General features: G+C 42.4%; 1 protein-coding gene across 1 annotated transcript in view; it reads right to left on the bottom strand.

The window, feature by feature from the left end:
* Nucleotides 1-15,910, bottom strand: part of sntg1 (syntrophin, gamma 1) — a 122,096-nt gene that overhangs the window by 83,328 nt on the left and 22,858 nt on the right. The window contains exons 4-6 of the mRNA XM_078215494.1: nt 6,344-6,401; nt 6,195-6,238; nt 6,034-6,075 (exon numbers count right to left, since the gene is read on the bottom strand). Of these exons, the coding sequence (XP_078071620.1) occupies nt 6,034-6,075; nt 6,195-6,238; nt 6,344-6,401 (144 nt within the window). The remainder of the gene's footprint in view (nt 1-6,033; nt 6,076-6,194; nt 6,239-6,343; nt 6,402-15,910) is intronic.

The following is a 15,910-nucleotide window of genomic DNA, read 5'->3' as shown; positions in this document are numbered from 1 at the left end:
TTCCCTTTAAACCTTTCTCCTTTCACCCTTAACCCATTCCCTCTGGTTTTTTTCTCCCCCAGCCTCAGTGGAAAAAGCCTGCTTGCATTCACTCTATCTATACCCATCAAAATCTTATACACCTCTATCAAATCTCCCCTCATTCTTCTACGCTCCAGGGAATAAAGTCCCAACCTATTCAATCTCTCTCTGTAACTCAGCTTCTCAAGTCCCGGTAACATCCTTGTGAACCTTCTCTGCACTCTTTCAACCTTATTTACATCCTTCCAGTAACTAGGTGACCAAAACTGTACACAATACTCTAAATTCAGCCTCACCAATGCCTTATATAACCTTACCATAACACTCCAACTTTTATACTCGATACTCCGATTTATAAAGGCCAATGTACCAAAGGCACTCTTTACGACCCTATCCACCTGTGACATCACTTTTAGAGAATTCTGTACCTGTATTCCCAGATCTCTCTGTTCAACTGCACTCTTCAGAGTCCTACCATTTACCCTGTATGTTCTACTTTGGTTTGTCCTTCCAAAGTGCAATATCTCACACTTGTCTGCGTCAAATTCCATTTGCCATTTTTCAGCCCATTTTTCTAGTTGGTCCAAATCCCTCTGCAAGCTTTGAAAACCTTCCTCACTGTCCACTACACCTCCAATCTTTGTATCATCAGCAAATCTGCTGATCCAATTTACCACATTATCATCCAGATCATTGATATAGATGACAAACAACAATGGACCCAACACTGATCCCTGCGGCACACCACTAGTCACAGGCCTCCACTCAGAGAAGCAATCCTCCACAACCACTCTCTGGCTTCTTCCATTGAGCCAGTGTCTAATCCAATTTACTACCTCCCCATGTATACCCAGCGACTGAATCTTCCTAACTAACCTCCCATGAGGGACCTTGTCAAAGGCCTTGCTGAAATCCAGGTAGACAATATCCACCGCCTTCCCTTCATCCACTTTCCTGGTAACCGCCTCGAAAAACTCTAATAGATTGGTCAAACATGACCTACCACGCACAAAGCCATGTTGACTCTCCCTAATAAGTCCCTGTCGATCCAAATATCCTATCCCTTATCACACCTTCCAATAACTTGCCCACCACCGACGTCAAACTTACTGGCCTATAACTTCCCGGATTTCTTTTGGAACCTTTTTTAAACAACGGAACAACATGAGCCACCCTCCAATCATCCGGCACCTCCCCCATGAATACTGACATTTTAAATATGTCTGCCAGGGCCCCTGCAAGTTCAACACTAGCTTCTCTCAAGGTCTGTGGGAATACTACTCTGATTTGCCTCAAGACAGCAAGCACCTCCTCCCCTTTAATCTGTAAAGGTTCCATGACCTCCCTACCTGTTTGCCCTATTTCCGTAGACTCCATGCCCGTTTCCTCAGTAAATACGGATGCAAAAAAACCATTTAGCATCTCGCCCATCTCTTTTGGTTCCATACACAGTCTACCACTCTGGTCTTCCAGAGGACCAATTTTATCCCTCACTATCCTTTTGCTCCTAACATACCTATAGAAGCTCTTTGGATTTTCCTTCACTCTGTCTGCCAAAGCAACCTCATGTCTTCTTTCAGCCCTCCTGATTTTCCTCTTAAGTAGCTTCTTGCACTTTTTATACTCCTTGAGCATCTGATCTGTTCCTTGCTACCTGTACATTTCATTCAACTCTCTCTTCCTCTTAATCAGTGTTACAATCTCCCTCGAGAACCAAGGTTCCTTATTCCTATTTACTTTGCCTTTAATCCTGACAGGAATATACAAACTCTGCACTCTCAAAATTTCTCCTTTGAAGGCCTCCCACTTTCCATTTACATCCTTACCAGAGAACAGCCTGTGCCAATCCACACTTCCCAGATCCCTTCTCATTTCATCAAATTTGGCCTTTTTCCAGTTCAGAACTTCAACCCGAGGACCAGATCTATCCTTATCCATGATCAGGTTGAAACACTGGATCCAAAGTGTTCCCTCACATTCACATCCATCACCTGCCCTAACTCATTTCCCAATAGGAGATCCAATATCGCATCCTCTCTAGTTGGCACCTCTATATACTGATGTAGAAAATTCTCCTGAACACATTTTACAAACTCTACCCCCGTCCCAATCTATATGTGGAAAATTAAAATCCCCTACTATCACAACTTTGTGTTTCTTGCAGTTGTCAGCTATCTCTCTGCTGATTTGCTCCTTCCATTCTCGGTCGAGAAATGGCCGAGAGCTTCAACTTTTTAGGTGTCCAGATCACCAACAACCTGTCTTGGTCCCTCCACACCGATGGCTTTGATTAAGAAGACCCACCAATGTCTTTATTTTCTCAGAAGACTAAGGAAATTTGGCATGTCCCCTACGACTCTCACCAACTTTTACAGATGCACTATAGAAAGCATCCTTTCCGGATGTATCACAGCTTGGTATGGCTCCTGCTCTGTCCAAAACCGCAAGAAACTACAAAGGGTCATGAACGAAGCCAAGTCCATCATCCAAATCAGCCTCCCATCCATTGATTCTGTCTACACTTCCCGCTGCCTCGGAAAAGCAGCCAGCATAATCAAGGACCCACGCACCCTGGACATTTTTTCTTCCACCTTCTTCCGTCAGGAAAAAGATACAAAAGCTTGAGGTCACGTACCAACCGACTCATGAATAGCTTCTTCCCTGCTGCCATCAGACTTTTGAATGGACCTATCTTAAATTAAGCAGACCTTTCTCTACACCCTAGTTATGACTGTAACATTGTGTACCCTCTCCTTTCCTTCTCTATGAATGGTATACTTTGTATAGCGCGCAAGAAACAATACTTTTCACTGGTTTGTAAGATGTGTGGCAATTATAAATTACACCAGAAACAAAAAGGCCTGGGCAGAGGTCACCGCCAAGGTCAGTGAGTACAACGTGGTCCACCAAGTGTAGCTTCGGTACCGCAAAAGGTTCAATGATCTTCTGCAGAGATGGCATGGACCTGTGCAGAGAGGTGTGGTGGGGTGCCCGCTCCTCGGGACACTCAGGGGTGTAAGAGAGTCTGTGTAAACTGTCACTGAACTCTGCGCTGCCATGGCTGGGATGTTAGCACACTTGGCCTCAGCACATTACAAGGTGCGTGTGCGATTATGACATGGCCCGCTGTGAGCGTGAGTGAGAGTGTGTGTGATATATTACTGTATCTCTTATTGTCCCATCTGACTCCAAATACAGTCTTGGGAAATCCCACCCAAGGTCAATGGATCTTTGTATGGTCCGCCCCCTGCCGGCTATGATTCCCGTGGCGGGCAGGATGGGAAAATTCTGCCCAATATACCTATTTGATTCGAGAATCGGTTTGATTTGAAACCCGTACACTTCGCTTATTTGATGTTTGCATTTGTAATTTGTTGTGCATACATGCCAAACTGCTATGCCCTTGTCTTCTAACTGGCAAAAATGTGTTAATCATATTTCAAAGTTACTTGTGCAGAATTAAAGTACCTAAATACTTTTTCGAGCACTCACTTGGTGTCAGCCTCAATTATCTCTGAACTGTTATGTTTGTTTATGTTTGCTTCAACACATATTGCTTCAGAATAATTAACTTCACATGTACGTTGTCACAGAGACATTTAAAAAAAAAATAATTGCCTGAATTTTACGTTCGGAGGGTGGACACGCACCAAAGTAGCATCAATTAAAATTGGATGTGCTTCCCAATGATGTGCATGAGTGCAAAATCGAGGTCAGCATGCATGCAAGTTGGATGTGAGCCTGGAAACAATTAAAGTGCCAATTAAGACTACTAGCAAGGCAGTGGCCAACAATATTGCACTGCCCATGCAATTTGCAGCTCATTGCTGCTGACCTGTTTTCCCCATGCAAACATGTTTTTATCAAATTCTCATCCAAGGACAGGATAAAAGATAAAAGGCCCCTGGAGCACAAACACTTCCATTCCCATTGCAAGTTCATGTTGTGTGACTACAGAGTTGTCCCCAAATTTCATTTGATTTTGCTTCTTCTGCCGGCGCCCTGGGACCTCTCTGCATCAGCCAGCTCCTCACGCGAGTGTAAAGTGTCCTCACAACTGTGCACAACCCCACAAAATCAATGACCTAATGCCCATTGATGTGTGGGTATCTGCACTGGAACCTGTTCCAAGAAACAGTGTGACATCGGTGCAGATGTGATGTCTTCTGTGGAAATTAACGGGGAGTCCTTGGGGTTACCAGTGGCACTTACAGATGGAGAATGACAACATACCAGTACATTCAATCATCATAGTCACGATGCATGCTAGGTGGGCTGAAGACACAATGGAGACCTGCAACATGGTGCCATCTGCATTGCCTTCCATGGGTACTTTGGCTGCAAATTTCCACTTCAGATATGAGGATTCCATAATATTTGCAGTGCCTATGCACAAGCATCTGTGCATTGTAATCTTGCTTTCATCCGTGACTCCTGCCTCTCCACAACCAGAGGAGCAAACTAACTGGTGGCACTCAAGGTCAAGTGCATCACTCTCATGTTTGATGAGGACATACAGGCTGGGCACAATACCACCTGTTATTCAGGGCTCCAACTTGCTTTCTTTCCCTGAAGATCCATTTCAGACACACACACACACTATCACTCACATTCACAGCGGGCCGTGTCATAATCATACACGCACGTTGTAATGCGCTGAGGCCAAGTGTGCTAACATTCCAGCCTTGGCAGGGCAGACTTCAGTGCCAGTTGACACACAGTCACTTACATCCCTGAATGCCCTGAGGAGCGGGCACCCCATCACACCTCTCTGCACGGGTCCATGCCATCGCTGTAGAAGATCATTGAACCTTTTGCAGCACTGAAGCAACATTTGGTACAACCACATTGTACCCACTGACCTTGGCAGTGACCTCTGCCCAGGCCCTTTTGTTTCTGGTGTGATTTATTATTGTCACATGTATCAGTATACAGTGAAAAACATTGTTTCTTGGGCGCTATACAGACAAAGCATACAGTTCATAGGGAAGGAAAGAGGGTGCAGAATGTAGTGTTACAGTCACAACTAGGGTGTAGAGAAAGATCTACTTAATATAAGGTAGGTCCATTCAAATGTCTGATGGCAGAAGGGAAGAAACTGTTCTTGAATCAGTTTGAACGTGTCCTCCAACTTTTATATCTTTTTCCCAAGAAGGTGAAAGAGAGTATTTCCGGGGTGCTTGGGGTTCTTGATTATGTTGGCTGCTTTGCTGAGGCAGCGGGAAGTCAGTGGATGGGAGGTTGGTTTGCGTGATGGACTGAGCTTCTTTCCTTTGTAGTTTCTTGCGGTCTTGAGCAGAGCAGGAGCCAAACCAAGCTGTGACACGACCAGAAAGAATGCTTTCTATGGTGCATCTGTAAAAGTTGGTGGGAGTCATAGCAAACTTGCCAAATTTCTTTCACCTCCTGAGAAAGTAGAGGCATTGGTGGGCTTTCTTAACTATAGCATCTGCATGGAGGGACCAGGACAGGTTGTTGGTGATTTGGATACCTAAAAACTTGAAGCTCTCTACTATTTCCACTTCATCCCCGTTGATGTAGACAGGGGCATGTTCTCCACTACACTTCCTCCAGTCAATGACTATCTCCTTCGTTTAGTTGATATTGAGAGAGAGATTATCGCCAATGCACCAGTTCACCAGATTCTCTAACTCTTATAATGTATTTCAGGAAGTTTTCTGTGATGTTTCATCCGATAAAATGAAACACAGAAAATAGGGGCAGGAGAAGACCATTCGGCCCTTTGAGCCTGCTCTACCCATTCACAATCCTCCTTATATTTTACTTTGCTAAGTTGAAGTTGGTGGTATATAGTGATCACATTGGTACTTATGCCTCTTGGTATAAACAATGCTCCAGGCATGTAGACATAAATCTAACTCCTTAATTTATGAAAAAATGGCAGTTTAACACAGCTGTCAAATTGTATATGCATTTTTGAATGAGCTTGATTATAACATGCTTTTTTTACAGCCGAAGAAAGGAACAAAAATCGGAAATTCTTGTACTCACCACTTCTTCATGTTTGCAGTTCCTAACATTTATTCCATTTATCTAATGGTGCAGGGAAAGCAGGAAAGGAAGAAAAGATATTGCTGACAAACCTAAATTCACTGCAATTATCTGTGGTCAGCAGTAATTACTTAAATAAGAAAACATTGCAGTTTACTCACCTGAAGAATAGCATCTCCAATAAACAGCAAGCCGGATAGGTCAGCTTTGTAAATAGGACAGGAGGGGAAAAAAAAGTCTAGTGTCAAACCATTTCAGTTAGAGATCTGAAAATAAAAACACCATAAATTAATACAAAAATATGCCATACCTCTTTGTTCCTTTGAGATTTTTGATATAATGACGGGAATATTGTGTTCAGCTCCACCCTGAAGAAACAGAATTGGAAGAGAACATTACAAATAGGAAATATCAAGTGATCTTTGTCAATAAGGAGCAGTAGTACAGATGCATTTATATGGGTGCTTGGTTAGAATTACTTTTGTACCATTTAAATAAAACCAGTGACATTAAATGGAAATGCGATGTGAATGAGAAGAGATGTCATGGGGCTTCTCATTGTGTTTCTTTCAATTTGTTCACAGGTTATGGGCATCATTGGAAGACAAGCATTTTGTGCCTAATCTTGTCAATGGGTCATTATTGGTATTCAAAAATCTGGATAGATGGATTTGATTAAAATATGTATTAGATGCTCATACTATATTGTAGCACATCATAATTTCCAAGCTTCTACTTTATCCAGCATATATGTAGCAACACTAAATCTGTTTCTGTCACCAACAAATGAGGAAGACTGGGATGTGCTTTTGATACCCTGATATATTTTGTCATACACATGATTCCTGTGCTTTGGGAAAAATCCTGCGCTTTCATTTAGGAGTGCCTCTTTCATTCCAAAGTGAAACTGGCAAGTACTCTGAAAGGGGTGTAAATGGGCTTCCTACCAAGCATTTCAGTTTGTAGAAATGCTCACCTGACTTGAGGTCGCTGAGGGGATGAGAGCTGAAAGGCAAAGGGTAAATAAATAGCTAATTGAGAGCTTTAATTACAGCTGGCTTCAGAATCTGGAGTTCTGAATACAGATTTCATGTCAGGGGGAAGCAAGCAAAGCTTTCTACACATAGTTGGACGTTAAGAAGAAACTATAATTGCAGACGATTTTGGTGAAGTGAGTGAAAGAGACTGAATCCTGAAAAATGGTGTGAACAGCTCAGGAATACTAATGAGCATGGCGTTTGTATCAGAAGACCAGATAATTCACCCAGGTGTGTTGCTTGGTCAATTGAAAAGAAATTCGAGAACAATGATCAGGACTGTCATGACCCAAGTGAGAGATGATATGTAGACATGTGCCTGGTCAGAGTTAACCGTATCCAAGGACCTCGGATCAAAATGTCTGCTGCTGAAAGTGACTTCTGTTGAGTCAGAAAAGTGAGAGGTCCTATGTACCAGATACTGAGTTGGAAAGATGGTGAGATTGCATCTGGTGACACATTTGTGCAGAAAGTGATGCAAATGCTTGCAACTATGTGAGGCATATCTTTGTTGTACTGATCTTTTAAAGTGAAATTTACCTTTTTAAATATAATTTGCCTATTAATTCATGTCTAAATTATGTGATTTTGACTTGATTGTTACAGTAACACTTCTAAAAAGTGAAATCGTGTCCATCTGTTTTCTTTGCATTGGTGTTGTGAGGATACCTTTCTTTTTAGAAGTTATCGGTCTCTACAGGGGTTGTAACACAATGTGGAATGAAGATCACTCATTCTCTTTCTCTACGCGTGACTGCATTTACTTATTAGTGTTCTTGAGGTAATGGTAGAGATTGTCACAATGATGTAAATCTCTGAGTAGAGAACTTGAAATGATCTTGAGTTATAGGCACATCATAACCAATTGAAAAATAGTTATTAACAAGCAACTCAGAGTTTTGAGAAAATATGTTTTTGTTATGGTAGTGGCTTCTGCGAGGTTCAGCAATTTTTAAATTCAGAAAACAAGTCTCATAAAATGAGTGGGATTCAGACATATGCACCAAGATTTTGGGGTCAACGGTGCAGCAGCGGCACTCATGGCTGACCTCAAAGAAAGCTGCTGATAGACATGCAGCTATCTCTGTTGCATGGAATTCTCTTTTCTCACTGTTAATTTGAATCTGGCACCAAGTCAAAGGGATCCCCAGACACTCAGAAACACTGATGTCATCAAGTAGCCAATCACATTTACATCTCATAAAGAGTCAAATAAATAGGAAACATGGGATTCAGGTAGAAGTTGAAATATCAAAAATAAACCGAGGAGAAATTGGACAAATATAAAATTAGCTTTTCAGGGATTTAAAGATTTATCAGCAATAATCACTTCAGCCGGAATGTTATGGCTGCTCACGCCAGCGGGATTTTCCCATCCCGCTGCAGTGGATGGATATTTTGCTGGGAGGCAAATTCTCCGACTTCGCTGCAGTGGGAGCGTGGTGTGAACGGCCGGTAAGATCACACCCTGAGTATGCATTGAAAACCCAGTTACACATCATTCAACAAAGTGTCACTTTTTCAATGGCTTTTCCCAGTGAGACTAACGTAAAAGGGCAAATTCTCATCTGTTCAGAATTTCTAAATGATTGCACTCCAGTGAGACTTCAACAACGCACCCAATAGAGAAGAACAGAATCATTAACAGCAACTTCTAGATATACGCACTTAATTGCGCTTGTATGGCTGTCGGATTCAGGGAAGTAATGATTGTAAATGCTGACAGTTTCACCATCGTTGCTATTGCAAAATCTGGGTCATGGATCAGCAATATTAAAACGTAAAATCCCAGGAAGTGGATACTCAAAAGAGCCTACTTATTTACTATTTGCATCATTAATACATTTTCAACAATTGGGAGTTTAAATTGGGTCTTAGATCTATAAATCATATTCTTGTCTCGCCACTTCATCAAGTGTAAGTGGCAGTGGAGTGAAAATTGATTGAAGTGCCGGAAAAGCACAATTCCCATTGATTTTAATGAGGTCAGAGCCAAAGTTTTTTATCTTCAAATTGATTTTGATACGAACATCAATGGAGCAAATCAAATGTTCCAAAAAATTATGGAGTGGCACAATTAATGACATAGCAAACCAGACTTGGGCATCCCTTGTTTTGTACTGCACCCATCCTAGCATGAGATGCCCGTAGTACCCCTTTACTCACACCAGCATTCCAGTGGAACTGTCCAGTTTTCCAGAGGCTGAAAGTCACTTGTCACCAATTCAGAGTTAATGCGACCCAGCCGTTAAGAGCAACATGGCTTTGTACATCTGCATTTACTAACTGAAACTAATGGTTTCTGGCCATTAAAGTCTCATCCCTCATTTGTTTAATCCTATAAACAGGGCTTCACCCCACTTCCAGTGAAATTACAGGACCCACCAAGAGAAACTATGGAGAATTTATGGGCCTCTGAATTACAGTCAATATAATTATTACATGTAATAATTACAGAGCTTACAATATTTATACAGAATTCTTCAACACCTTGCCAGATTTTTCTCAATAATTAATAACATCTGCTAAATATTATTAACCTCAAAGTCCTTGGTTGTCATAAAGGCATTGTAACAGCTTAGTTAAAACAAATGGGAATAAGCTATCTAAGCTTGACATTTGTATCAAGTGTTTTGAATTCAAATTGGGGATTTATTTTGGGAAAGATTTAAAGGTTAATGCTAATATTCTCTGAACTTCCGCTCTGAAGGAACTACCTTCTGATAGACATACTATTAATTTCATGTTTTTCGTTTGCTTATGAGATTGTCATAACAAGGTAAAAGCTGCTACAATGAAATTTTCCTCTTTAATGAGAATAAGCCTGGTTCAGCAAAGTGCATTTAGCATGAAACTCAAGCCATTTATTAGCCTGGATTACATGGTTGTAATGACACTGAAACTTAGGGCAGAATTTTCCAGTCCCGTCTGCCACGGGAATCATAGCGGGCAGAACATGACCATGCAAAGGTCTGTTGACCTCGGGCAGGATTCTTTGGTCTTGGCGGGAGCACGGACAGATAATCCCTCTCTTCGTGCTCACTGTCATTACAACCATAAAACTAATACCAACTTCTGGGCGCAATCTTACCAGCTCAGCATGCCCATCCATCAGCCTGACAAACTGGGACGATTATATCAGAGGCCCCGTTTTACTCTTGACAACAGCTTAATGCCCAGAAAGGGCAGGAAGCTCTTTAGCACAGAGTGCCTGGATCTCCATATAATTAGCAAGTTGCTTCCCCCGCTCTCGGGTGCTTTCCACCTCACCGGCGTGACATCTCACCGGCGAGAATCACTGCTGGTCTCCACCAGTGGGGACCAGGTTCATGGCCATGCAGGAAAGATCCGAGGCCATTAAAGCCCCCCGGTGGTCGGGGGCATGAATGGGCAGTGCTCACCTGTCAGTCTGGCAGTGCTCGGTTGGGCACTAAGTGTGCCGGGGCAGTGCCAAGGGGGTGGGGCTTGAGTCAGAGGGAGGCTGTGACAGGGGTGCTATGCACAATGACCTGGGGGAGGGGGAGGATGGCTATCGTGCGGGGGGCAGGGGTGGGGAGGGTCGTCATGCGTGGGGGCGGTGGTCTCCTGGTTCACCTGCAGAAGATCAGGGTGCCCTGCGGAATGGTGCCTGAATGCCCTGAAGCCTGCTTTACTGGCATGCATAGCTCTGCGTTAACCCGCCCCCAATACCAGCGCAAAGCTCCCAGCTGTCTAAAAAGTGACAGAGTGCCGGAAGATTGCGATGCGGGGGCGGTGAAAAGACCAGCGAAAAGACCAGCGTGGAGGACTCCTGTTTTCTCGTGTTAGAATGTTTTTGGGAAAATTCCGGCCCTGGTGTTCAAACATGCATAGAAAAACGTGAAAATCCAGAACTACGATCAGTGATTCTTTATTCCTTCACAGGTTCTACTAGAAATCACCTGATTTGAGGTGAACTTTCTGATTTTACACTATTAGTGTTGCTGTAAAAACAAAACCCTGGAAAGGTTTGGCTTCTTGAAAGAGTTTTTCATGGTGCACTAAGTTATTTTTGCTGAAAATCCGCCCTGTCCCTGAAAGAAAGTTCCATAGATTTGTTTTAAAACAATAAATAACTATTTTAAAGAGCTTGGTTATAATATTTCAGCTTCTATCTTAATCCCATGTAAGTGTCTCAATATTTACCCTGCTCTCTGCGAAATGGAAAGTGAAGAATAACCCATACTTTGTACCTTCCTATTTGCTGTCAATGAGAATTGTTGTTGCTGGCTGTTTGAGATGCCTGAGACTTGGCACCAGATTAAACTAAACAACGGGAAAGGGGAAATCCACGCCACAGACATCCCTTTGTGGGCAGGTTTCTTCAAGGTCCATGCCAAATAACGTCAACGGACTAGAAAATCCAGGTCTTGTTACAAGGGGTGATAGTGAATATTTACTTTAATGGTTATATTATCAGAACAAAAATCGTAGCTTGCTGGCAGATTTATCTAACTATGCCGCAAAGGCTAGTAAGATTCCAGGTTAAATGCTTGGTCTATGCTGCATTTTCTGATCTCATCTGAGGTGACGGTATCAGTTCTACATTTGACCTCAGCATCTGTCAATTGAGGGGAAGAAATGGGAGAGGTTTGCCACTTCTGTTCAATATCTAACGATCCTGGACATCAATATCTCAGCAAGAAATCAAAGTCTTCACGGGAAGATGAGAGGAGAAGAAGAAAAATGGAGAACAAAAAGGATCCAAATGTAGTCATTTTTGTAAATACAAATGAAATTATTCAATTAGAGAGAGAATCATTCTGTATGCAGGGAAAAGGTATGTTTTGTCTAAGGGATAATGAGCTTGAGCTCTTCTGCCAAATGTTTCTGCTTCAAGTTGTCATGTTTAAATAGATTTGTTAAATTGACAATAAGAACTCATTAGTTCTTTCTAATGTGTATTGACTCCACTATCTCACAATAATCAATCACAAATGATTCCTTAGTAAATCTCCAATCTAAATTGCAGCCACAATTGCTATTTTTAGGAACATAGGACTAGGAAGAGACATTTAGCTACCCAGTGCCTGTTTTGTTATTCAATGTTACCATGCCTGGTTAATGGCCAAACTTCATGAAACAGACTATGTCCCATATCCCTTAATCTTTTGGCTAACAAAAATCTTATCAACCCAGTAAAAATAAAACATTGATCTGGCTTTGATTGCCATTCATGGAAGTAAGTTCCAAACTTCTACCTCCTCTTGGGTGGAAAAGTGTAACCTAGGATCACTCCTGAAAAGTCTGGCTTTAATTATTTGACAACACCTCTGAATTCAAGACCCCCCCAATGGGAAAATTGTTTCTCACTATCTACCCTACCTATTCCTTTTAATATCTTGAAAATGTCACCAGAAGTGTGAAGTGATACATTTTGGAAGAAGGGTGAGGACAGACTACTTAAGATCAAGGGTACCATTCTAAAGTGGGTGCAGGAGTACAAACAGTGGCAGGGCAGGTTCAGAAAGTGATTAATAAGACATATTGGATCCCAGGGTTTCTAAATAGTAGCATTGGGTGGGACTTTTCCCACCCTTCCACTGGTGGGATTTTCCAATTCCACTGAAGGCGACCCCTATGGTAGGTTACCCAGCAGCAGGATGGGCAAACCACGCCACACTCTTTAGACATTTGCAGGACAAAAGATCCCACCAGCGGCCAATGGTGAGCCACCTCCACTGCTGGAAAAGACACCGCTGGCCCATAGATTACAAAAGCAAGGCAGTTATGATGAACCATTATAAAACAATGGTTCAGCCTTAGTTTGAATATTGTAGCCAATTCTGCACTTTAGGAAGAGTATGAAGGCTTTAGAGCGGGTGATGAAAGATCTGAGAGAATGGTTCAGGGTTTAGTTCCAAGGATAGATTGGAAAAGCTGGTGCTGCTCTCCTTAGAAAAGAGAATGTAAGGAGACTTGATAAAGGTGTTTAAAAGAGATCATGAACCCATTCCATTGATGGAAGGATCAAGAACCCAACGGCACCAATTTAAGGTGATTGGCAAAAGAACCAGAGGAGACATGAGATGGGAATCTCAAAGGTAATTGGATAATTATAAGAGAAAAGTAGTTGCAGAATTACAGAGGACATGGGGTAGAGTGGGATTGGCTGAGATGCTCTTGCAGAGAACCAGAATGGACACAGTGGACTGAATGGCCTTCTTTGGTACTGCAATGATTCTATGATTCTTTTAATCTGTTAAACCACCTCTTAATTGTCTAAATTCAGGGGAATACAACCTTGGCTTGTGTAATTTCTCCTGGAATTTAATGTTTGGAGTCCAGCTATCATTCTAATAAATTTACAGTGCATTCCTTCCAAGGCCAACATATCCAGCCCCCAATGCGGTTTAGTCTACATTGGAGAGACCAAGCACAGGCTGGTTGACCGCTTTGATGAACACCTTTGATCCGTCCGCAAGCAGGACCCAGACCTTCCTGTTGCTTGCCACTTCATCACACCACCCTGCTCTCCTGTCCGCATGTCTGCCCTTGGCCTTTTGCAATGTTCTAGTGAAGCCCAACGCAAACTGAAGAATCAGCACCTCATCTTCCGATTGGGCCACTTTGCAACCTTCCGGACTGATCATCGAATTCAACAACTTCAGAGCATGAAGTCTCCCCTCCACCTTCACCCCATTTCCATTTGTTTTATTTCATTGTTTCTTTTTTTTCATCTCATTCATCCATTTTATCATCCTTTATTCTCACTTCCATTTTTCCACTTCTCCATTCCCACTCTCCTTCTTGCCCCCCCCCCCCCCCCCCCCCCACCTCCCCCATCACCACTCCCTTTCAGGGCAACTGCCTTACCCATCTGTATCTCTGCTCTGACATTCACACATTCTGATCACTTAATGGGCACTCTTAGCACCTCTCTCAGCCTTCTTCATTCTTATTTACATTCCCTTTGTCCCCCCCCTCCCACCCTCATAGTATAAATCCTTTCTGATTTTCTTTGCTGTTAGCTCTGACGAAGGGTCATTCAGACTCAAAACATTGTATCTATTCTCTCTCTACAGACCTACTGAGATTTTCAAGCATTTTCTGCCAATGTATTCTAAGGTGTGATGACCAAGTGTCACCCAACCAGGGCTTTGTATAGCTGAAGTATGATTTCTCTTCCCTTGTACTCTTCTTTCTTTCTAGAAAGGCCAACACTCCAGTAGGCCTTTTGATTATTTTCTATTCCTGGTTGTGATACTTTAATGATCTATATACCTGGACCCCAAGGGCAAGATTTTATGGCCGCGCTCGTCCCAAAACCGTAAAATCCCACCCGAGGTCAACGGACCTTTATATGGTTCACCCCTTGCCCGCTCTGATTCCCATGGCAGCCAAGACCATAACATTTGCTCTCAGGTGTCTTTGAAGTTTACTGTTTCTCACTTTCCACTAATTAGAAAGTTTCATCTTCTCTCTATTTTAGGTTCAAATACAAGATAACACATTAACTTCCCTTGCAGTCCATTTGCTAAAGATTTACCTATTCACTTTATTGAATAATATCTTTTTTCATAATATTATACTTCCTTCTCGTAATAATCATAATGAATGGTGGAGCAGGCTCGAAGGGCCAAAAGGCCTCCTCCTGCTCCTATCTTCTATGTCTACGTTTCTACAGCACTTGCAATGTCATATATCTTTGTATCATCAGCAAAGCTGAGCATCTGGTTTATATCCCATCATGTAAGTTGTGAATAAGTATAGTGAATAGTTAAGGCCTTGATGCAGATCCTTGTGAGACACCCCATCTGTCACCTGGAGTACATGTCCATTTCCCTACTCGCCACCCACTGCCACTCAATCAATTTCTTAACCAAGTCAATCATGTGTCTTCAATTCCAGGAACTTCAACTTAATTTAACAGTCGAAGACAGACTTTATTAAATGCCTTCCGGAAATCCATATAAATAATAAAACAAGCAAAATACTACAGATGCTGAAATCTGAAACAAGAACAGAGGACACCTGAAAAACTCAGCAGGTCTATTAGAAAAGAAACAGAGTTAATATTTTGAGTCCTTTGATTCTTCGTCAGAACTGAAGGAAGGGAGAATGCGTGAGAGCTCACAATGAAAAGTAGCAACTTAAAGAACAAAAGACAAATGGCTTGGTATGAGGGGGAAGGAGGGGGGTTGCATTGAGGCAATACATATATGGGATATTTAAAAAGGGGTGGTTAAGATGGAGGAGAAAGGTCACAATCTACAGCTGTGTAACTTGCACGTTGAGTCCCGAGGTCTGCAACCTGCCCAACCCGAAGATGACGTGCTACTCCTACAGTATGCGGAGGGCTTCACTGGAGAATTGCGGCAGGCCAAGGATGGACATATGGGCATGAAGGTAAGGTGTTGAGTTAAAATGGTATGCAACAGGAAGGGTGGAGTCATGCTTGTGGACTGAGCAAAGGTGTTTTGCAAAGCAGTCACCCAGTCTGACGGAGCTCTGACAGATAAGAACATAAGAACATAAGAAATAGGAGCAGGAGTAGGCCATCTAGCCCCTCGAGCCTGCCCCGCCATTCAATAAGATCATGGCTGATCTGACGTGGATCAGTACCACTTACCCGCCTGATCCCCATAACCCTTAATTCCCTTAGATCCAAAGGGTCTATTCTCTTAGCACAGATGCTGTCAGACTTGCTGAGATTTCCCACCATTTTTTGTTTCTGACAAAAGATGTTAGGCCAACTGCTTTATACCTCTCTCCTGTCACTTTTCTTAAATGGTGACGTGCACTTTAAAGGAACAATTCCTGAACCGAGGGATCTTTGGAAGATTATAATTAGAGCATCTACAATGTTCTTACCTATTTTC

This window comes from Mustelus asterias, chromosome 7 (genome assembly GCF_964213995.1).
Source record: "Mustelus asterias chromosome 7, sMusAst1.hap1.1, whole genome shotgun sequence".
In the NCBI taxonomy this organism is placed as follows: domain Eukaryota; kingdom Metazoa; phylum Chordata; class Chondrichthyes; order Carcharhiniformes; family Triakidae; genus Mustelus; species Mustelus asterias.
Note: the sequence above shows the minus strand (reverse complement) of the source record. Positions and strands in the feature narration are given on the sequence as shown.